We start from the raw sequence: 23,801 nt of genomic DNA, 5'->3' as shown, positions 1-23,801 counted from the left end.
TAAGATTTGAATAAATAATTTCACCAGGAAATACGTACCGCAAGGTTTGTCTTTGACTAACTTTATTTCTCTCTTTACCTTACAAGAATCTTGATGTAAATGACATAGTGAAGCGTACGTTCGACCATTACTTCCACAAACAGGTGCATATTGCTTTTCATTGTTGCATATTGCACAAACACATTGGGTTTTCCTTTCAGCAGTAACTACACAAGTTGCAGAGAAGCCACAAGCAGTACCGTCACACAAATCTAGGGCAACAAAAAATAATAACAGAAATTCAAATAAATCAGCTTTTACATACATTATGGATGAAATTAGACACGACATAAGAAACAGTAAAGACAACATATCGTAATAACTAAGACCAGACCAAATGTCTATTTCTAAAAGTTAAATTATTACCAGATAATATGGCATCTCCAACATGCTTTACCATATTTTTGCTATCGTCTTGATCTTTAATGAAGAACCAGTCATCAACGTCTGGAGTAATAATTTTAATTTTGTCCTTGTCAATGTTCTCACCTTGAGTAACAACAATCAATCTCACTCCATTGGTTTTAAAGTTTCTTAAGGCTGCAATTACATTTTTGTCGTATTTTATGTCTTTGTCAATAAACAATAACATGGATTTCGGAACTCCAGTACGAGCACCATTCTCAGCGTTAAAAAGTTCATTCTTTACCATCAACAAAGCATTGTATAAATTATTTCCTACACCTGGATTTTTCAGATATTCAACTTCTTTTTTTGCCTTTTCAACGGTTAAAATATCTCCTACTGAAACAGCCACGGCAGGTACTTTTCCATTAAGGACAATTCCTGGTAATAAAGCTGATGCTCCAACATCTAATCTGTCCAGCATTTCCTTCACAAAATCTTTCTGCTCTTTAAATAATTCAAGGTAGTTTGGTCCAGAGGCACCGAGTACGATACCAAGATCAAGTTTATCTGGCTTACCTAAAATCAAAAATATATTTTAAGATTAAAACATTATGAAATAACTTCTTATACCTTCTCCATTTTAGATTTTCATCACTACTAGCTATAATTTTAAAACTAAATATAAAACACACCATTAATTACTTACCAATGGACTTTCCTATTTCCTTTTCCAGTGTGCCAATCTTATCAATTAAATCATCTGAATCGCTTTTGATTACTTTATCAAGATTATCAACAACATTTTCAGCATCTGGATTATCCTTACTGCCAATGTCAACTACAATAACTTTCACACCTGCTGCTTTCAGTTGTTTAGCTGCTTCAGGTATTTGAGACTTACCTGAGATATCGTTCATGCCAGCGGTTAATAATACCAGTACCTTAGATGAATCCTGTCGTGAACCAGGTTTTGTTGAAAATATTTCAGTTGCAGCTTTTAGAGCTTTTTCCATACGTCGGGTACCTCCTCTCAATGACATGAAGTTTATTCCGCGAATAACAGCTGATTTTTCATTTCCCTTATTTAGATATAATTTAACTTCAGCGTTATCACCATAATGCAATAATCCAACATGAGTGCCATTGGGAGAGATTGTGTAAATATCCAGTGATTTCTCAATAAATGATTTCATTTTATTTAACAATTGATTTGTAACTTCGTCAGACGTGTCCAGGGCATAAGCAATGTCAAGTACTTTAGTGATACCTTCAGAAAAAGTAAGGATATGGTTAACATCAGGTAATAAGACATTTTAATATTAAAAAAGTTATTTTTTCTTGTTAATCAAATTAAAACGAGTTAACCAAGAAAATCGATACACACCACAAGCAGTATTTTTGACAACTGTTATTTTCTTTTTCTTTTCGCAAGATGATCTTTCTAACTTGCAAGTAGAAGAATATGTAGCACCATCAGACGCACACACAGGTTTAAATTCATCATCATTACACACAGGACAAACACATTCAGTTGATTGATCACTTAACGATATGCATTTGCTGTAGAACTCACAAAGCTGAACTTTACAAGGATCTAAATTACATGATTGTTTTTTAATAAGAAAGAATGCATTATTAAAGATTTCTTTTTGTTGTTATATGTATTCTAATACATATTCAATTCTGAAAAACAAAGTTTAGTTTAACTAATGATTTTACCTGGCAAGGTAGCATCAGTAACCTTATCAGTCAACTTATCAATATCATCGACACTTTTTAACACAAACAGCTTATTTGGATCGTCAACAAATGTCCTAAAAGGTTTACCATCTCCATCAATTGCAACAATAGTCAGATCTACACCACCATCCCTAATCTGTTTTACGTATTCAGAAACATTTGAAGTATCAGCTTTCTTGCTAGCAAATAATATTAAAGATTTCGGTACATTTTCACGAGCTCCATTTTCCTTTGAAAATGCTTGCTTTAAGACTGTCTCTAAGGCTTTCTTTATGTTTCCTATACCAGGATTGCGCATCTGCTCAATATTTGATTGAACCGTTTGTTGATTCTGTGAATCCGAAAACGGGAAGGAGATTTTAGGTAAGCTGCCATAAAGTACTGCAGTGAAAAGAGTATGTTCTGGATGTATTTTATAATTTTTTACTAAATTTATTGAAAATGAGATTTCTTTCTTGAACAGATCTTCTGTAGCTCCAGCTACGACAATAGCAATATCTAAATTTCCAGCTAAAAAAAACGTTACATCCTTAATGAATTTTAGAGCATAAATTACCAAAAAATATATTATCTCTAAATCTTAATTTCTAAAGAAGCAAATATAAAAACCTTTAGCTTACTTACCCTTTCCCCGTACATCATCTTCTACATTTCCTAGAGATTCTGGAAGATCGTCAATATCAATAACAAGCGCACCATGGCTGTCAGGACCTGATATTTTTTCAATTTCATCTTTGTCCATGTTGACTCCTACAACAACTATTTCGATATTTTGATCTTTGACTGTTTGAACAATGGTTGCCAACTCACCACTATCTGAGTACGCATCGATATCGCCTTGAGTTACAATGATCAGATTCTTCTTGACATTTGGTCTAGCACCCATCGCCGTACCAAAAACTGTTTGTTCTACATAATTTAATGCTTTTTTTAGGTTTCGTTTCCCACCTACTTTAGACGCATCATTTAATCTTAAATTAATGATTTCCTTTTTGTGACCAGTCGCAAAATCAACTATTGTTCTTGTGTTTTCACCAAATTGAGAAACTGCCACATGCGTTTTAGATGGCTGAATGTCATAAGATGATATAGCTGCAGTCACGTAATTCTTTATTTTTTTAAAGTTTACGTCAGATATCGAATTTGATCCATCAATTAGGAAAGCCACATCAATATCCTTTTGAATACCTACACAAAAAACAAGAACCCAATTTATCTATAGGAAATAAAAACACCCTGCCTACTAAATTTTAAATTTGTGTATTTCGTGGCCCAACTATTTGTTAAGCATATTTAGGTCTGAAAAAACTGAAATCAAATATAATAACTTCTCAAATAAATAAAACATACCACATGGACTACTCTTTGCAATTGCAATGTTTTTCTTCTTTTCACAAGAATCTTTCTTCATGTAACATTTATTTGCATACGTACGTCCATTATCACCACATACTGGAGAATAGTCAGTGGACGTACATACTGGGCAAAGACATTGAATGTTTCCATCAGATCTTGTTACACAAGTGGCATGATAGTCACACGAACTCTGTTTACAATTGTCTAAAGAAACATACAATGTTTGGTGCTGCAAAAACGTATTAATGAGAGTAGTAATAGAAGACAAAGAAAATAAATTAAACGTTCTATACCTTTCTTTGCAGATGTCATGGCTTTAATGATCTCTTGTTCTAAATGTTCTTTTGGATCTTTAATGTAAATTATACTGCTAAGGTCAGATATACGAGATTTTAGTGAACTTTCTTTCAATACTGGACCAATGCCAACATAGATTATTTTTATTCCACTCTCCATCTCATTAACAATTCTCATAAAGTCTTCAGTAAACTGGTTTTCAGAGTTGACAAATATTAAAAAGGATTTTGGAACTCCTTTACGAGCCCCATTTTTAGTCAGTAACACATCATCGCGGATTTTTGTAATGGCTGAAGTTAGATCATCTCCAGAGTCTGTGAATTCCAATGCTTGAATTTGCTTTATAGCCTTTTCTTTATTAGTTAATTCTCCAATTCTAATGACAGTTTTAGCTCCGTATGTAACCACTCCAGGTAGCATTCCTTCTCTAGACACAGTATAAGTAGCAAGAAGTTTTTTAACAAAATTCTTCTCCATTGCAAAGATCTCATTTTTATTTAGACCAGTTGCGCCAAGAGCAAAAACCAGATCTAATTTTGCTGGGACTCCTACAAAAGAATAACAAAACACTATTAAGAACTATAATTGCAGACAAAAATAATGTTGGATCTTTATACAATTATAGAAGAATCACTTACAATATAAAAAAATATTCTGTTCCCTGTTGAGTTACGGCAATGCTAAGTCAGTTGTAAGATATACCTTATCCATATTAATTTTTCGTAAAAAGTTTCTTAGTGTTTAATTCAACACAAAATTAAGCGCAAAATCTTTTGCACAAGAAATTAATATTCGCGAAAATATACTTTCTGCGAGAAACAAAATCGACAGGGGAATAGTGTTTGAAATAAATTTATATTTTGTCTGTAACCTCTGTTTTTTGTCCTTGTTATTCATGGCGAAAGTTAAACTTGCACTAAAACTATTATGCGTTGAATGCATTTAGATTGTTATAGTACGAAAATTGATACGTCAGAAATAGTTATCTTAAAGATATCTTTAATATAGCATGCTATATCAACATATGCTTTATATTTGCATTTGACATAGAAGATGCACAGACATATAATTTTATAGGCTATGCTGGCTTCCTGTGCAAAGTTGAAAAAATGTCAAAACTGAGTATTGCCATGTCACTTTAATGGAAGAAAACTTTTTAAAGTTAAAAATTTTATTCCTGCAGTTTCTGTGGCAGCAGTATTTAACATATATCCCACCACTAAAAATGTAGTAATAAAGCTCTCAAAAAAGCATTTAAAAATATGCTTGCGGTAGTAAACACAGTATTACACACGGAAACTAAATTTTTCCTTGTGTTACGGCTGGTTGGCTTTGTATTTCTGAGTGGAGTTGCGGTATTAATTGAATGATAGAATTACACAGTGAAATACCTGTTAAAATATCTACTGCTTTCTCCAGTTCATCCAAAGCATCGGGTAAACTACCTCCGTTTTGTTTGATGATCTTTATATCGAAATTGTTAAATATATCCTTAGAATCATCAATTGAAACAACAACAGTTTTAACGCCAGGTAACTGATTCTTTAGATCTACCAATTGTTTGCCATTAATGCTAGTTCCTTTAGTGAAGAGTACCAGCACCTTATTCTGTGTGCTTGGTATATTTCTGAACATGTTAGAAGTTAGATATTTCACTACATTTTTAAAATCAGCTTTACCGTTCCTCTTGTTGATGCTTTTAATGGCAATTGTAAGAGAATGTATGGTTTGATCATCACTAAATAAATGGACAGAATCTGTCTCATTAGAAAACGTGACTATACCAGCATTAGTACCATCCTTTGAGATGTCATATGATAGTAACGAGGCTTTAGCAAAACTTTTGATTTTATCTAAATCTGCTGCTGTTATTCCATCTGATGTATCAAAGGCAAAGACAATATTGACATCTTGATTGACACCTACAAGACAAGAAAGATTACAATTACAACACAAAACAGTAATGCAGTTTCCAATGCATTGCTCAAAATTTTCATCTCAATGTTAACATACCACACGGCTTGTTTTTAACAGGTTTAACTTCCTTGTTCTTTTCACACGATTCTTTGTTTAAATGACAGAGTGTAGCATATGTACGACTATCACTTCCACAAACAGGTTTATATTTATCATCTTCAGAACATACGGAACACATGCATTGTGCTTCTCGGTCACTTAAAACAACACAGGTGCCTGAATAATCACATGTTGTTTCATTGCAGGGATCTAAGAAAAAAGATTGTGTTAGTATATTTTTCAAATCTTACAATCAAACATAATTAAAATTTTCATTTGAACATATACCTGGTAACAAAGAGTCAGCAATTGCTTTCACATCAGTGTTGTTATCTTTTAGGTCTTTCAAAAAGAACCACTCATCTACATCTGATGTAGCATCCTTTACTTTTACTGGATCAACATCTTTACCTTGTCCAATAATAATCATTTTAACTCGTTCAGATCTAAGCTGTTGCATTAAAGCATTCAAATTTCCATCTATCTTAGGATCCTTATCAATAAATATCAACACTGATTTTGGAACACCATTTCGAGCACCATTCTTATTCACCAGTAAGACATCTTTCACCATTTTCAAAGCGTCGTGTAAATTACCATTAGTCCCAGGATTAGAAATCTCCGACATTTTTCGTTTAATGTCGATAATGTTTAAGGCATCTCCTATTTTGATAGGTATTCCTGGATTATTCTTTTTCGTGACAACTCCAGGTAACACAGACAAGGGTCCAATCTTAAATCTATTGAGAAGATGTCCAACAAATGCTTTTTGATCATTGAAAAGCTCCCTGTATTTCAAACCTGATGCTCCCAGTATGATGGCAAGATCAAGTTTTTCTTCTTTTCCTAAAAAATAAAGGTCATTTTTCATTCATAAATAGTATAGTAAAGTTGTTTATTATTGTTGGTCTTAATGTTCATTCACAATTTACCAGGTTAGCTTAAACATTAGTAGTTATTTAAATGCCTTACCAGATAAACTTCCAATTTTTCTTTCAAGCTCCCCAATTTTATCAAAGAGGTCATCAGGACTGGTAGTGATTATTTTGTCTGGATTTTTAGATATGTCTTTTAGATCTTCATTTTCTTCATCATTAATGCTAACAAACACAACTCTTACACCTTGTTCTTCTAAGCGTTTAACTGATTTTAAAAGATCGGATGCTCTAGAGGGGTTATTGGCTCCTGCTGTTAGTAACACAAATACTTGTGATGCATCCTTTCGCACACCAGGATCTGAAGTTAACACATTCGACTCAAATACTTTAACAGCACTTTCCATATCACGTGGACCACCTACACCAGAAAGTGCATTGATATACTGCAGAACAGTTTGATCTTTGTCACCAAGGTGTAACGGCAGGGTAACTGTAGCAGTATCTCCATAATTTATTAATCCAACACGTGTATCTTTAGGAGAGATTTTGTAAACTTTAATTGATTCTTTAATAAATGCCTTCATCTTGCTCAATAAATTATTTGTTATATCTCTAGAAGTGTCAATACCATATACAACATCCAAAACAACAGACACACCTAAATAACAATGTTTTATTTTACTTTTAGCAATATATTAAAGGTGTGTTATGTCAATATGGTATGAAGATTTAAAAGTTTATTGACGAAATAAACAGATAAAAAGGCGAATACACATTGGCTAATTTAAGCATTAGGCATGGCAGGTTAGTATTATTAAAATTGAGCACGATAAAAAGTCTTACCACATGGAGAAGTTTTGACAATAGTAATTTGCTTTTTCCGACGACATGACATCTGTTTTAGTTTACAAACTGAGGAGTATGTGGTACCATCTGATCCACAAACAGGTTTAAGTTCATCAACGGTACATATTGGACACACACACTCTGTCGATTGACCATTCGCAGATAAACATTTCCCATAAAACTCACAGGTGGTCTTTTTACAAGCATCTTAATCAACAAAATAGACCAATAGCTTATCAATTTTTATTACAGATTTTAATTATAAAAGGTCTACCTCTTAATTAACTGAAGGTATTTTAACTGACATCAGAAAAAAGCAAAAGAAGAAGAAAATCACCGTTACCTGGTAAAGTAGCAGCTATAACATCATTGGTCAATTTGTCCATATAGTCACCAGCTTTTTTACGAACAATAAGTTTCTTCGGATCATCAACAAATGGTCTAAATGACTTGCCATCTCCATCAACATCAATAATAATCAAATCAATACCATTCTTTTTCATCTTTTTGATGCTGTCATCTATATTTGACATATCATTTGGTGATATTGCAAATATTAATGCAACTTTTTGAGCATTTTCACGAGGATTGTTTAACGGATTAAATGCTTCTAGTGCTTTTACTAAAGCTCCTTTAATATTATCTGCCGTTCCGAAATTTCGAATTTGATTAAATTGGTTTTGGACAGTTTTCTCAGTTTGAGTTCTTGAGAATGGGAATGATATTTCTGCATATGACCCATATCCAATACCGCTAAGAAGAGTGGATTTAGGATGGATTCTGTATTTTGATATCAAATTTTTAATGAATGTAATTTGATTTTCAAACAACTCATTCTGTGAAGGTTTTGTTCCACTGATTGCAATAACAACATCAAGTGCATTATCTATGATATATAAGGGATATGATCGCAACACTGGCAAGGAACTATCTGGAAAAAATAATAAACTCACAACAGCATAGTGAATATACTTTCTACAAAACGGAAGCCTTAAAATTGTGATGGCATGAAAAAGACAAAGACTTTCTCCATTTTACTGTATAAAACACCATAGCAACGTCATAGCAAAAACGTCAATTCCTTAATCTCCAAAAATAAAACTCGAATTAATTTCTTCTTTTACAAAATCTTTTTTGTCATAAAGTAAATTTTTTTTAATTGTTGACTTAGATTTGATTATTATGAAGATAAAAACATATAAATCCTACCAATTTTTCCAATATCCTTCTCAATGTCGCCTAAATATTCTGGAAGTATTGCAAAATCTGTTAAAATGGTAACAGAATCATCAGGTACTAAAAGTGCATTGGTGACAGCTTTGTCTAGATTCAATCCTACAACAACTATATCTATATCTTGATCTTTAAATTTCATTGCACTCCCTGTTATGTCAGTATATTTCACAGGATTGACTTCATTCCCAGTCACAATTACTAGTACCTTCTGAGATTTTTTCCTACTACCAGAAACAGAGCTGAAAACATTTGAATAGACATATTCTAAAGCTTTTTTAAGATCTCTTCTTCCATTTAGTTTATGAGCATTCTCTAAAGCCGGTTTAATGACTTCATTATTTTTACCATCAAGAAAATTGATTACAGTGCTTGGTTTGCTTCCAAACTGAACAATGGAAACACGTGTTTTTAATGGTGAAACATTAAGGGAAGACAGAGATGCCACAATGAAGTTCTTGATATTTCCAAAGCCACTTTTACTTATTGAGTTTGAACTATCCACTAAGAAAGCAACTTCAACGGTTTTTCCAATACCTAAAACGAAAATGTTATATCAAATTTTACTGTCACGTGCAGATATTTTTAACTAATTATAAAATGAGTGCATATTGGGTATAAAAAGTATTTACGTACCACAAGCTTCCTCTTTAAGAACCTTGATTATTTTCTTCTTTTTGCAAGCGTCTTTCTTCATGTAACATTCATTTGCATAAGTATGTCCATTATCACCACATACTGGAGAATACTCAGTAGATGTGCACACTGGACATACACATTCGGCTAAGTGATCACCCATAGTTATACATTTTCCATAAAAGTCACAGATGGTATCTTTACAAGGATCTAGATTATCAACAATAGTACAAATTTATGGTCATATTACATTACTCAATACTGCCCTTCCATTCTACAAAAATGCAAAAGAAACATTTAAAGTTTTCATACTCGGTAAAGTAGCAGCTATAACATCGTCAGTTAACTTCTCAATATTGTCATCAGCATTTTTTAACAGAATGAGTTTGCTTGGGTCAGCAACAAATGGTTTGAAAGACTTGCCATCTCCATCAACATCAATTATTATCAAATCAATACCATTCTTTTTCATCTTTTGGATGTCCTCCCCTATATTTGACATATCGTTTGGTGATATTGCAAAGATTAATGCAACCTTTTGAGCATTTTCACGAGGATTGTTCGAGGAATTAAATGCTTCCAGTGCTCTTACAAAAGCTCCTTTTATATTATATGCTGTTCCAAAGTTTCGAATTTGATTAAATTGGTTTTGAACAGTTTTCTCAGTTTGATTTTTCGAGAATGGAAATATTATTTCTGCATAATAACCATATCCAATACCGCTGAAGAGGGTCGACATAGGCTTGGTTTTGTATTTGGTTACCAGATTTTTAATAAAAGTAATTTGTTTTTCATATAGCTCGTTTTGTAAAGGATCAGTTCCACTGACTGCAATAGCGATGTCAAGAGCAGATTCTAAAATAAATAATCAATATTTTAATAATATATTAATTTGCACAACAATTTTCCAAAAAATTAGCATATTTGCTAAGTCATTATACCCTATCTAAACAAAAAGCTTGATAAAAATCTATTATTAGTTTCAATAGAAAAATAAAAACTCCATATCTTGTTTGGCCCAATGGCCTACAAACAAGACAAAAACAAAATTTGAACTCTACATTTAATTTACCTGTTTTGGAAACACTCTTTTCCAAATCATCTAACGCATCTGGTATATCACGCTTACTATCTTTTACTATTTTATTGTCAAAAGAATCAAATATATCATCATTATCACCAATAGATACAACTGTGGTTTTGATGTTGGGTAATTTTTCCTTAATGTTTTTCAATTGATTTTTGTCAATGCTGTTGCCTTGAGTAAAAAGAATCATCACTTTTTGTGATGAATCTGGCAGATTTTTGAATGTACTTGATGAAACATATTTAGCTAGTTCATCGAAGTCTGCATTGCCATTTATTTGTGCTATATTATTTACTGCTTTCTGAGCAGCTTTGAGGGTTTGGTCACCAGTAAAATGTAATAATGAGACAGGTTGACGTGAAAAGCTCAGCACGCTAACTCTTGTACCACGTGGAGATATGTTGTATGACATTAACGATGCTTTTGCAAAATCTTTCAATGCATCCAATTGTTTCGTTGTCAATTTGTCAGAGGTATCAAATACGTATGCCACATTCATATTTTTAGTGATTCCTAAAACAACAAAGAGTTCAATTACATTACAAATCTTTAAATGAACAATGAAAGAAAATTTTGAACAAACTTACCACAAGATGTCTCTTTGGCTATTCCGATGACTTTCTGTTGTCTGCATGATTCTTTCAGTAGTCTGCATTTTGTAGCATATGTTCGGCCATCATCGCCACATACTGGAGCGTAAACTTTTTCGTTAGAGCATACACTACACATACATGTTGTCGTTCTATCACTCATAGTAACGCATTTTGCAAAATAAGCACAGTTAACTTTGTCACAAGGGTCTGGTAATATGGAATTTGTGACTGATTTTACAATGTTTTTGCCATCTTTAGGATTTTCAATAATGAACCAATCATCCGCATCTGGAATTAAGTCCTTGATTTTTTCCTTATCAATCTTTATTCCTTGTGCAATGATAATAACCTTAATGCCATCTTTTTTTATTCGTTTTAATGCAGCAGAAAAGTCGTTTTTGCTTTCTGGTGCTCTGTTGATAAATACCAAAACTGATTTAGGAACACCAGATCGTGCACCAAATTCTGTTGCAAAAAGTTTGTCTTTTACAAATATCAGAGCATTTTCTAACCTTCCATCAGGTCCAGGGTTTGCAATTTTCGATAGCTTTTCTTTGGCTGAATCTACATTGTTAACTTCTCCCAGTTGTATAGCTGTTTTTGGTGATCTGTTCATAGTCACGATTCCAGGTAACACTGAAGATGAGCTAATATCTAACCTGCTCAACACATCTTTTATGAAGTCTTTTTGTTCTTTAAACAATTGTATGTAGTTAGGAGAAGATGATCCGAGTACAATTCCAAGATCCACCTTTTTCTTTTCACCTTTAAGGAATGCAAAAGATAAAATAAAAACACAACAATTAAAAATAGTTTTTAATGGTGATCACTCAAGCTAACAGAAAAACAATATACATAAACATAAAATAACAATAAAACATACTAAGACTCTTTCCAATTTCTTTCTCAAGTTCGCCAATCTTATCAACTAAATCATTTGAATCAGTTTTGATCACTTTATCAGGGTTATTAACTATATCATCAATATCTGGATTATCTTCACTTCCAATGGTCAAAACAACGATCTTCACACCAGTTTGTTTTAATTCTTCAGCTACTTTAGAAAGTCGTGATTTACCTGAAGGATCATTTTCACCTGTTGTTAATAAAACTAATACTTTTGATGCATTCTTTCTGGAGCTTGATGAAGATAGTTGAGATTTCGCAACTTCCATAGCTTTATCCATGCGACGGGGGTCACTTGTTAATATTAACTGTCTGAGATTTTGAGTAATTGTTGTTTTATCAAAACCCATATGTAGGGGTACTTTAACAGTGACATCTTTTCCGTATTGCAATAATCCAACATTTGTCTGTTTTGGAGTAATAATGTAACTGCCTAGTGATTTTTCCACAAAATTTTTCATTTTTTCTAACAGGTCCTTATTCACTTCTCTCGACGTATCCACTGCATAGACAACATCTAATATCTTCCTCACACCTGTTGAGAAAACAAATAAATATTAAGATATCTTTATTTTTCCATAATAAAGCATTTCAGTACAAGCAGCAGCAACAAATGCAGAAAATAATTACCACAAGGTGCATAATTAGCTATCACAATGTTCTTTCTTTCTTGACAGGATCTCAGTTTCAGGTTGCAAGAAGAAGAATACGTTATACCATCAGATCCGCAAACAGGTTCAAATTCATCATCTTTACATACAGGACATACACATTCAGTTGACTGGTCACTCAGTGAAAGACATTTGCTGTACAATGTGCAAGTTTGTGTTTTACAAGGATCTAGGAAATAAATTAGGGAAAAGTTGATAAGGAGATGCAATAAACGTTGATAAGGAGATGCAATAAAACATATTTCGTAATACTAAAACAACCGTTATTATATTATTATACTATATACTATTGCACTGATATATAACTTTAAGTGTACCTGGCGTAGTAGCATCAATGACACCATCGACTAGCTTAGCAACATCCTCAATATCTTTAAATACAATAAGCTGCTTCGGATTATCAATCAGTGGTTTCAAAGATTTACCGTCTCCATCAATGGCAATAAGTACTACATTTACATCTTGATCTTTCATTTGTTTCATATATTTTTCTAAATCTGTGACATCAGCTTTGCTACTCACAAACAATATCAGAGCTTTAGGAACATTTTTTCGAGCACCATTCAAACGGGAATATGCCACATTCAAAGTGGTGTAAATAGCTTCTGTAACATTATATCCAGTTCCAGGATTCTTCATATTTTTAAATTGGGATCTCACCACCTCTTGGGTTTGCGATTGGAGAAATGGGAAGGTTATCACAGCAGAATTAGCATAATGGCTACCACTGAAAAGTGTATAGTCTGAATGCACTTTATAGTTTTTAATTGCATTTATAATGAATGAAATTTGTTTTTCAAATAAATCAGCCCTGGAATCATCAGTACCTGATATTGCCACCGCAACATCTAACTTTACACCTGCAAAAAAAATATTGACAAAAATCCGTTTTCTATAACTTTTATAGAAAAATGATTAGGTGATAATGATGTAAAAAGTTTTTACATTAACGACAATTTTATATGCATCACAAACCTACCTCTACCCCTGATGTCTTTCTCTATTGTTCCCAAAGATTCTGGAAGTTTATTAAAATCTGGCATTTTTGTAATAAGGTCTTCTGGTTTTGAAAGTTCGTCAGTTACATCTTGGTCAATGTTGACCCCAACCACAACGATTTTTACGTTTCGACTTTTTAATTTTTTAACACTATCTACAAAATGTGTATCCTTGTGAGAATTGATTTCATTTCCAGTCACAAGAACAAGAATCTTTTGAACATTATCTCGATTATCAGTAAAAGGCATGAAGATATTTTCATCGACGTATTTTAGTGCATTTTTTAAATCTCTTTGTCCGTTTAATTTAGTTGCACCCTTTACTTTCGTGGCAATTATACCTTTGTCTGTTCCAGATTGTAAGTCAACAATAGTTTTTGTCTCTTTACCAAAATTGGCAACAGAAACACGGGCTTTGGAAGACTTTGTATCCAGTGTAGAAATGACAGCAGTGATATATTTTTTCATTTTTTCAAAACTGTTACTAGTGATGGAATTAGATGAATCAAGTAAGAAAGCAATGTCTATTTCTTTTGAGACTCCTACAACGGATGTAAAAAATATATACTGCTAAAACATACTGCTGTGTCATTTCAGGTTTCATTAGGATTTAAGAGCAATATTAAATAACAAAACAATAATAAATAACACATACCACATGCTTTGTTCTTAGCAACAATGATTGATCTTTTCTTCTCACAGGCATTTTTCTTCATGTAACATTCATTTGCATAGGTATGTCCATTATCACCACATGCTGGAGAATATTCAGTGGAGGTACACACTGGACAAACACATTCTGTTTTTCCATTAGATGTAGCTATGCAAGTTCCATAAAAGTCACAGGTAATACCTTTACATTTGTCTAAAACAAAAAAACACTTAAAAGAATAATAATGTACAACATAAAAAAAAAGCATGCAAATATTCCTCAACTAATTAAATTTGAAAACAGTAGAAATGACAGCAGATTTTAATAAGATATTTAAAAACTAACTTACCAGTTTTGATACCATGTCCTATAAAATTGATAATATCAGGTAATTCCTTTGGTGTCTTGACTTTTGTAACTGCATTTGGATTAGTTGTGATACCTTTAATATCATCAACAGATATTTTTGGTTCGATGGCAATGATCAAAACCTTTACATCACTTTCTTCAATGAGTTTTATTTCTTTTTTCACTTCATCATTAACTTGATCTTTGTTATCCATAAATATTATTAGTGATTTTCTGGCATCATGGCGAGCACCATTTGAAGTTTTAAAGACATTATTTTGAACCTTTCGCAATGCAATTAGTATGTCATTACTAGGAGAAACATCAACATTTAATGGATTCTTTATTGATAAAATATTAGTTTTTGCATTTTCCAAATCAGTTATATCACCAATGTTGATGACGCTTTCAGCTCTGTATGTGACTACTCCAGGTAACATATCTTCTCTAGATATCTTTTGTTGCTTCAAAAATCTTAGGATAAAATCCTTTTGCTTGTTGAAGGAGCTGTCAATACTTTTTTCAGTGGAGCCAGGTATAAACACAACATCCAGTTTTTCTGTAGATCCTAAAGTTGAGACAGAATTTAAGATAACTTATTTTATGGATTTATAGTTATTCTGGCTATTGCAGATACTTAACATACAACCCTTCACAGATATATTGAGACAAGTTGGCAAAAAGCATAAACTGTCAAACAGATGCGTAAGCTAGGTAAGCAGGATTTAAATTGCGCTAGCCAAATTTCTAATACGTCCACTATACTGAATAATCCACTTCTCCACGAAATTTGCAGTCTTGTGTCAATATATTTTGTGGACTCTTTTAGTTGCACTAATGAGGTAAAAAAATTAACAAATGTACCTATTAAATTTCCTACAGCATCTTCAATATTACCGATATTCTCAATTACTTTGTCTGCATCCTGTTCAATAACTTTAATATCAAAACTATTAAAGATGTCATATGGATCTCCAATAGATACAACAACCGTTTCAACGCCAGGTAGTGTTTTCCTTAAATCTTTCAAATGCCTTTCATCAATGCTACTCCCTTGTGTGAACAACAACAAAACAGTTTTAGACGACTTCTGTGCATTTGGTAGTGTATTAGATTTTACATGTTGGATGACATTTAAAAAATCAGCTTTTCCATTGCCTTTTGCAATATTTCCAATAGCATTCTGAATCAATTTTAAGAACTGTTTATCTGTGAATGAGTACTCTTCTTTAGTTAGTTTGTCAAAACTTAAGACATTGACTCTTGTATATTCAGGAATCTTGTATGATGTCAACGATTCTTTTGCCAGTATTTTTAACTGTTCAAGTTCTTTTGCTGTTAAACCATCCGAGTTATCGACAACATAAATCAAATTTAAATTTTCTTTGATACCTAAATAGAGAAAAAATGCAACAAAATTTTTTTTTGATTTAATACAAAAATAACAACTAGCAATTTAAGGGCTCTTTTTCACTTACCACAAGTCTTAGTCTTTGCAACTATGATCTGCTTCTGTGAAAGGCAAGAATCTCGCTGCAACAGGCATAAGTTAGTGTATGTTCTACCATTAGAACCACAAACAGGTTTCACTTCCTTTGAAGTACACAGTGGGCATATACATTCTGTGTTTGATGGTAATACCGCACACGTTGAATAAAAGAAACATTTCTTGTTGGCACATAAATCTAAACAAAATTACACAATAACTTTTTCGCACCATTTTAACATTAAATATAACACTGAAGCGATTCATTATAGTCATTGTGAAAAATTCATAGAAAATATTACAATCATGTCCACTTTTACGCCATAATTAGATTATAATAACAACCCTTAAAACAGAAGAACATCTGTTTCCAGCTTAGTTAAAAGAATGTTTTATGTTATTGCCAATGTTAAGACATACTTTTCACAGTAGCATTCACTACATCTTTTAGTGAATCGTCTGTATTGTTTTTATTGATAGTAACAACGCTGGTGACTGGGTCCACAAAGATGTCTGTACGATTCGACAGGTTGGCAGTAGTATTCATAACAACAAACACAACTTGAATGTCTCTGTTTCTTAAACGTTTTTCATAAGTTTTCATGTTCGAGTCAGTGGGTAACTTTTCCAGAAACACGAGCAAAGTTTTCTTTGCATCACCCCTGCCTCCATTTGTAGAAGAAAACAACGAACGTTCGGCGTATTCCAAAGCTTTCTTTAAGTTATCACTTGAGGGTTTGTGTGGAAGTTCTTTTAGGGAGTCTGAGATGGTTTTTGTATTGGTTCCATCTTTAAATGACAAAATAACATTAACATTGTCTTCGTTAACAACCCCAGCAAAGTGAGTTGAGTCGGCTGAGATGAGGTACTTGGGTAATAAAGATTGGATAAAGTTGATTTGATCTTTTAAACCTGTTTTCGTTTTTGAACCAAGAATAAATCCAACGTCAAGCGTGTTCTTTTCTCCTAAAACCATATTGATTGCACATAAAATTGCTAATTGTCACTATATTTACTTTCCTCTGTAAAATAAGGAGCAAAAATACGCGCATACCTGTTAATAGTGCCACTAACTTCTCTAAATCACCCAAAGATTCCTCCAACCTTTGCTTTTTAGAGGTAGGTAAAATCTTGTCTGGGTGGTTAGTTGCAATGTCGGTTAAGGTGAAATCTAGTTTCCCAACACCAACAACAATAACTTTAACACCATCACTTCCCATTCTCTCACTAGTTTTTTTTGTTTGCTCTGGATTGGAAACTGTAAACCCTTCACGTGCGAACACAATAAGAACTTTTTTAGTCTTGGGATCACTACCAGATTTCTCATTAAAAACGTAAGACTGTACAAAGCTTAATGCTGCATTAAAATTGGGCTTTTGATTGACTCTCTTTGACAAATCTAGCTGCTGTTCAATAGATGCTTGTGAGGTACCATCAATTAAGTTAGGATTGGGTCCACCATATGTAACAATTCGAACACGACCATAATTTGGTGAAATTTTGTAAGAGGACATTGCAGCTTTGATGTAGTTTTTAATCTTTTTATACTCCTCTGATGGCATTTCATTTGAGTTATCAAACAGAAATACAATTTCAATACCTTTTGGGGTTATACCTAGAAAACAAAACATAACCATAATACATTTGCAATAATAGTAAAATAACAGAGAAAAGATGAAAAAATGAATCATTTGGTGTAAATGTGAAACAAATAAATAAACAACAAAGGCAATGACATACCACACGCTTCTTGTTTTATGATAGTTATCTCCTTTTTAGATTTACAGTTTTGTTGCATTAAATGACACTCTGATGCATAGGTATGACCATCCGAGCCACACACGGGTTTATATGTAAATGTTTCACATGAAATGCAAACACATTCCGCTGTCTTATCTTGCTTCTTGACACAAATAGATGAATGGGTGCATTTCATCTTATTGCAAGGATCTAATTCAGAAGATGAAGATAAAGGCTATGTTAGACAATCAGATATTCCGTTAACATATTCTAAAAATAGTAATTAAGTCGGGTCTGGGAAATTCAGGTTATGTGACATCAGAAAAATACACAAATGTTTGTGTATTTGTGTACACAAGTGTTAAAAAGAAGAAGAAGGATAGTAATTTTGTGAATAAGATCAACTGATTTTATTTTCATTCGGAATATCTTAAAGTTAGAAGAGAACTGATAGATTATTCACAAAAGTAGTGGCTAGATCTATTGATATTGAAATCAATAAACTGGAAGGGATGCAGCTGTTGTTTCTTATTTCTTACTATTAATGTGTTCAAATATTTAAGATCAATTTTCATGAACATATCAAATACCTGTTTCTATTGAATCGATGACTTTGTCAGTGTCAAGTTTATTTATATCATCCATTATTTTGACAATATCGATGTTGCCATCCTTAATAATATCTGTTATTTTATTATCAATATCTTTGGTTGCAAAAATTAAAACCTGGTAACCATCTCCTTGCATTTCCTTGATCTTGTTTTTTAGAGCATCAGGGTTTGCAATATTACTTGATAGGACAAGCCATATTGTTTTTGTTGCAGATGGTCTTCTACTGGTTAATAAAGATTTTGAACTCTTTAGTGCTTCAGTAATAGTGTTTCCCGGTTGAGATTCCTGGAGATTTTGAATTTCTTTAGAAGCAATTTGAAGATTTGGTAAATCACCGATTTCAAAGAGTGTTTTTACTTCGTTTCCATAGGTAACAATGGCTGGTAGAACTTTTTCCGTCGAAACAGTTAGTTTACTTATAGCAGCAACAATGTTTTTCTTAACAGATTTAATTGAGTTTGATGGCCCAAATACAATGGCTAGATTTGTCATTTCTTTTAAAGCTATAACATAATATTAAAAATAATGAGAAGAAAGGACGACATAAATTAGATAGGCTTTTGAAAAAAACCGAGATCCTACAGAACGCAAATATAATCTAAGAAATTATACATATTATCTTTACCATTAATTTTCCCAATATATTGTTCTAATTCCTTTATGCCACCAGGTATATCTTTATTCTCCTTTGCCAAAAATATATTGTTCTTATCTGGTGATAATGCCAAAATCTCATTGTCATCCAAATCATCTCCAACTGCGACAATAAACATCTGGATGTTGTGTGATTGAAGCTGTTTCGAGGCAAATCTCAATTCTTTCTCCATTGGTTTCGCATTTTTTCCAGCAAGAACTAACAGGAACACCTTTGCAATATTACCTCGATCATTTGAAAATGCTTTGCTGTTGATTGATGTTAGCATATTGGTAAGATTTCTCATGCCACCAATGATTTTACTTTTTCTGATGGCATCTTCAACAATATACATGTTTGTTCCATCAGATGCAGGCAAAGTGACATCAAAGGAGTCACCAAAAGTTGATAATCCAATGCGTGTTTTGTCATTGGAAAAATCATAAAGCTTGAGAGAGCCTTGTACGAATTTCTTTAGATCCATAACAGTTTTGTCAGTCGTATCGCCAGAAGTGTCAAGAGCATAAACTATATCGAGTTTTTTGGAAATACCTAATTACAAACATTCAATATATTAAAAATTTTGCATATAAATTGTCAGAAAATATTAAAACTGTTTTTCTTTTAAGGCATAAAATATTATTATAAAATAAACACAGTTACCACAAGCACTGTTTTTTAAGACTTTTTGATCAATTTCTTTGAGACATGCTTCGCGTTTCAATCTACATGTTGATGCGTAGGTAACTCCACTCGTTGAACATACTAGATCGTAATCATCCTGACAAACTGGGCATACGCATTCTACATTATTGACTGCATCCTTAACACAATTTCCATACAAGGGACACTTTTTGGTAGAACATGTTGCTAAGAAAATATATATATATATTTTGAATAAGATAGCAAAAAAATGGTCGATGCATTCCGTATTTTTGACAAATCACGAAACAAAATATAATTACAAGAAAAATGGCACATCTTAAACAACTATATTCAAAGATAAAAAAAGGAAAATTAAAATTTCAGAATTCTTGTCAGACAAGAAGGACCACTAAATTTATATCCCTACCAGGCTTCTGAGCCTCCTTTAGCACGTTATCCAAAATATCTTGCAGTTCTTTTTCTGTCTTTGGTACAAACACAGATCCGTCCTGACCAACTGTTGATGTTAGAGGCATTGAATCCACCTTATCACCGTAGCCAATAACAATAAGTTTTATTCCATCTTTTTTGAATGGACTAAAATCTGTGCTGTCTGGTAGGTCTTCGGTAGTAAATAACACAACTGTTTTTGGTACTCCCTTCCTTGCTCCATTTTTAACGCTGAAAAATTCTGTCATTGTCACTCTTAACAAAGAAGCCATATCAAATACCTTTCCTTGTCGTTTTAATCCTAATAACGCATTATTTAGTGAAGCTTGTGTTGGCAATTCACCAAGTTTGTAATTTATTGTTGTTTCTTTGCCATATGTTAATATGCCGAACTTGACATCTTTATTTGCAAAACTTACATTCGCTAACAGTTGTTTGATAAAATTACTTTGAAGCTGATGTTGAGTTTTAGTTGCATATGGACCAAATAAGAAAGCTAAATCAACTTTAGAAGGAGTTGCTGTAAAAAATAAACAGAAAGTTTGTTTACACACAAATATAAGACATTCTTGTAATTGTAAGTGATAATATTACAGCGAACGAACCCTAAATTATAATGATTGCTGTGTGTCTATCAGCCAAAGATGGCAGCTGTGAGCAGTGGAGGGTGAATTCGGCTAACTTCTTGGGAAAGGCAAATTACCGTGATTTTTTGCACAGGCTTACGATGATTATAAAAAGAACAGCCACATTCACTTTAGACTACAATGTAAAAAAACTTACTTAGTGCATTTCCCACAATTTCCTCCAACTTCCCAATCACATCTGGAAGACTACCGGAATTATCAATATTCACTATGTTCTTTCCTTTTCCTGTAACATCATCCAATGGATCTTTAACATCATATGTTTTCCCGATACGAAGAACAACAACTTTAATGTTTTTTTTGTTAAATTCACTTCCAAAATGTTTAAGTTGGTCTTCAGCATATTCAGTAGGACTTGCAGGAACCAGGAGCACTAACATTTTGCCATTTCCCAAGTCCTCTTTAAATAAATTGTTATTGATTTCCTTAAGCACTAAAGATATATTTGCTTTTCCATTCTGCTTTAAAAGGTTCTCTAAAACTGTGTTTATAGAATCAGGTTTCTCTATACGTCCAATGTTTTTCACCGAGTCACTATATGATAAAACAGTGACTGATATCTTGCTCGAGTTTAAATCATATCCTTTCAACGACGCCTTAAAAAATTCTTTTAATTTTGATATATCTTGATCTGTTACTCTGTCAGATGCATCGATGGCAATAACAATATCCAAAGGTGTTGATAATTGAGACACTCCTACAAACATAATTAATAGTTAATCAAAAAAGTGTTCAAAATATATATTCTTAGCCAGATCATTTTATTCTTTTTCAGGAATTAAATAACATTAAAGATCATGTAATTAACATACCACATGGTGCTTGCTTTACTGTTTGGATTAATTCTCTGCTTGTACAGGCATAGTTATTCAAATGACATTGACTTGCATATGTTTTACCATTATCTCCACAAACAGGTGCATATGTTTCTTTGCATAAAGGACAGGCACATTTTGCAGACAAGGCTGATGTTCGTACACAGACTGAATCTTCTCCACATATGTTTTCTTTACAAGGATCTGTACAGAAGTAAGACAGTACAAATTATTGTTACATTATGCCACAACACAAAAATATGTCACATATATCAAACTTTATGCACGGTAAATTTACCACAAAAAATCACATTTAAATTAAATAAATTTTTTTGTAATAAAATAAATTCTGTATGCAAAATAGTTTTACTTAAGTACCTGATGTCGTAGTGACGAGAATATCTTTTCCATTAAAATCATCAACAGAATCAGGATTAACTATTCGTTTTGGATCTTTAATAATATTCAATAAAATAGCCCTCTCTTTATTAGATAGTTTTTCAAGAACGACAAATATGGGTGTGAAATCGTTCTTTTCAAATTCTTGTATTTTTTGTTTCGCTTCATTTGTTAACACTGAAACAGCAGCTTTGCCAATAAAAACAAAGAGAGAGTTTGATTTAACTTTTCTTAAAGATTTCTTTCTATTAAACATATCCTCTGTTAAACTCAATGTTTTCATCATCTTGTCATTTTCTTCTTTATTATCGTGATACATCAACGAATCAAGTACAGTGGTGGTATCAGCCTTTGTGTCAGCATTTCCAATGTGTAAGACAATTTCTGGTTCTTTGCCATTGTGTACAATACCAAACAGTGTACTGGCAACTCCAACTTTGTATTTATTGATTAATTTCTTAGCCATACTCTTTTGAGAATTGAAAATCACATTCGATTGATCAGAAGATAAGAAGGCAAGTCCAACGTCACTCGGATATGACTTCGATCTTTGAACTATATATAAGAAAGAAATAACTAAAAAGCACATATTTAAAAAAGTACAGTATTTACATTGACGTGCAGTTTTAGCTTCAACCTACCTGCTTTTTTAATTGCATCAATTACATTAGCATAATACTCTGGAAGATTATCTGATCTGTTAATATCAACAATATCCTCATTCTCCTTTGAAATCTTCTCTATCTGTTTTAAGGTTTCAGCATTGTCATCGAGCACAACAAATGTATATGTAAACTTGTTATTCTTCCTAAAGTTATCCACAGCATACTCAATGATAACTGGATCCTTCACAGGTCCACTAGACACAAACACGATATGTTTGCTAGCTTCAGCGGTATTTAACAACACATTATTTTTTACATAAACCAGTGCATCATACAAGGTACGTTCTCCACCAAACTTAGGCATGTTTTTAATCAAGGCAGAGATGGCTTCTTTATCCAAACTGTCATCATCAAGTGGAATAGTTAAATCTTCCTTTCCATCACCATACGAAACAACTGATGTTCTTATGTTTTTCGGTTTATTTAAAGCAAAAATTGTTGACACCAAATATTTTTTGATATTGTCAAATGCAGCTTCAGAAACATCTTGTGAACTATCAACCACAAACACAATATCAGCTGCCTCTTGCACATCTAGATTAAAATGAAAACAAAATGACAAAATTATTACTGTTTTGTTGTTATTGTACCTACCTTGCAAAATTCAAATTTACACATAATGGCATTGCAAGGGTAAGTAACACAAGAACAGAAATAAGAGTCATTGCTAACAATGACTATTTCAACAATAACATAGATTGAACAAACTTGAGAACACGTAACAATATTGTTGCTTTTAAATAAACACAATAAGCATATAATCATTATAGTACCATAGTATCATTAATATTGGTTTATACTTACCACATGCTTCCCTCGCAACATGTTCAAGTATCAATTTATTTTCACACATATCTTTTTCCATATGACAACGACTTGCGTACAATTTTCCATTACTTGCACAAGCTGGAATATACACATTTGGGCAAACTGGGCAAACACATTTCGGAGCACCATACACTGCCTCGACACATCGGGAAGATGCATCACAGCTATCCTTTTTACATTGATCTAAAAAGGAAAAAAGGTAATAATATCGCAATAAAAACCCACATCATAAAATT

General features: G+C 32.6%; 1 protein-coding gene across 4 annotated transcripts in view; it reads right to left on the bottom strand.

The window, feature by feature from the left end:
• Positions 1-23,801, bottom strand: part of LOC130640729 (uncharacterized) — a 115,934-nt gene that overhangs the window by 38,459 nt on the left and 53,674 nt on the right. For all 4 annotated transcript variants that reach the window (XM_057447251.1, XM_057447252.1, XM_057447253.1 and 1 more), the window contains exons 78-116: positions 23,542-23,748; positions 22,714-23,271; positions 22,052-22,627; positions 21,671-21,877; positions 20,995-21,555; positions 20,189-20,731; positions 19,780-19,986; positions 19,108-19,668; positions 18,461-18,985; positions 17,871-18,080; positions 17,185-17,745; positions 16,551-17,096; positions 16,123-16,329; positions 15,509-16,036; positions 14,646-15,212; positions 14,300-14,509; positions 13,626-14,186; positions 12,964-13,506; positions 12,606-12,815; positions 11,953-12,510; positions 11,064-11,834; positions 10,462-10,989; positions 9,702-10,244; positions 9,390-9,599; positions 8,730-9,290; positions 7,864-8,406; positions 7,518-7,727; positions 6,769-7,332; positions 6,085-6,642; positions 5,794-6,006; positions 5,172-5,702; positions 3,777-4,328; positions 3,478-3,687; positions 2,752-3,315; positions 2,107-2,637; positions 1,772-1,981; positions 1,094-1,654; positions 406-963; positions 39-251 (exon numbers count right to left, since the gene is read on the bottom strand). In XM_057447251.1, coding sequence (XP_057303234.1) covers positions 39-251; positions 406-963; positions 1,094-1,654; positions 1,772-1,981; positions 2,107-2,637; positions 2,752-3,315; positions 3,478-3,687; positions 3,777-4,328; positions 5,172-5,702; positions 5,794-6,006; positions 6,085-6,642; positions 6,769-7,332; positions 7,518-7,727; positions 7,864-8,406; positions 8,730-9,290; positions 9,390-9,599; positions 9,702-10,244; positions 10,462-10,989; positions 11,064-11,834; positions 11,953-12,510; positions 12,606-12,815; positions 12,964-13,506; positions 13,626-14,186; positions 14,300-14,509; positions 14,646-15,212; positions 15,509-16,036; positions 16,123-16,329; positions 16,551-17,096; positions 17,185-17,745; positions 17,871-18,080; positions 18,461-18,985; positions 19,108-19,668; positions 19,780-19,986; positions 20,189-20,731; positions 20,995-21,555; positions 21,671-21,877; positions 22,052-22,627; positions 22,714-23,271; positions 23,542-23,748 — 17,277 coding nt within the window. The remainder of the gene's footprint in view (positions 1-38; positions 252-405; positions 964-1,093; positions 1,655-1,771; positions 1,982-2,106; positions 2,638-2,751; positions 3,316-3,477; positions 3,688-3,776; positions 4,329-5,171; positions 5,703-5,793; positions 6,007-6,084; positions 6,643-6,768; positions 7,333-7,517; positions 7,728-7,863; positions 8,407-8,729; positions 9,291-9,389; positions 9,600-9,701; positions 10,245-10,461; positions 10,990-11,063; positions 11,835-11,952; positions 12,511-12,605; positions 12,816-12,963; positions 13,507-13,625; positions 14,187-14,299; positions 14,510-14,645; positions 15,213-15,508; positions 16,037-16,122; positions 16,330-16,550; positions 17,097-17,184; positions 17,746-17,870; positions 18,081-18,460; positions 18,986-19,107; positions 19,669-19,779; positions 19,987-20,188; positions 20,732-20,994; positions 21,556-21,670; positions 21,878-22,051; positions 22,628-22,713; positions 23,272-23,541; positions 23,749-23,801) is intronic.

Source organism: Hydractinia symbiolongicarpus, chromosome 4, assembly GCF_029227915.1.
Source record: "Hydractinia symbiolongicarpus strain clone_291-10 chromosome 4, HSymV2.1, whole genome shotgun sequence".
NCBI classification, from domain to species: Eukaryota; Metazoa; Cnidaria; class Hydrozoa; order Anthoathecata; family Hydractiniidae; genus Hydractinia; species Hydractinia symbiolongicarpus.
The sequence above is the reverse complement of the archived record's forward strand: the minus strand, read 5'-3'. Positions and strand labels throughout refer to the sequence as shown.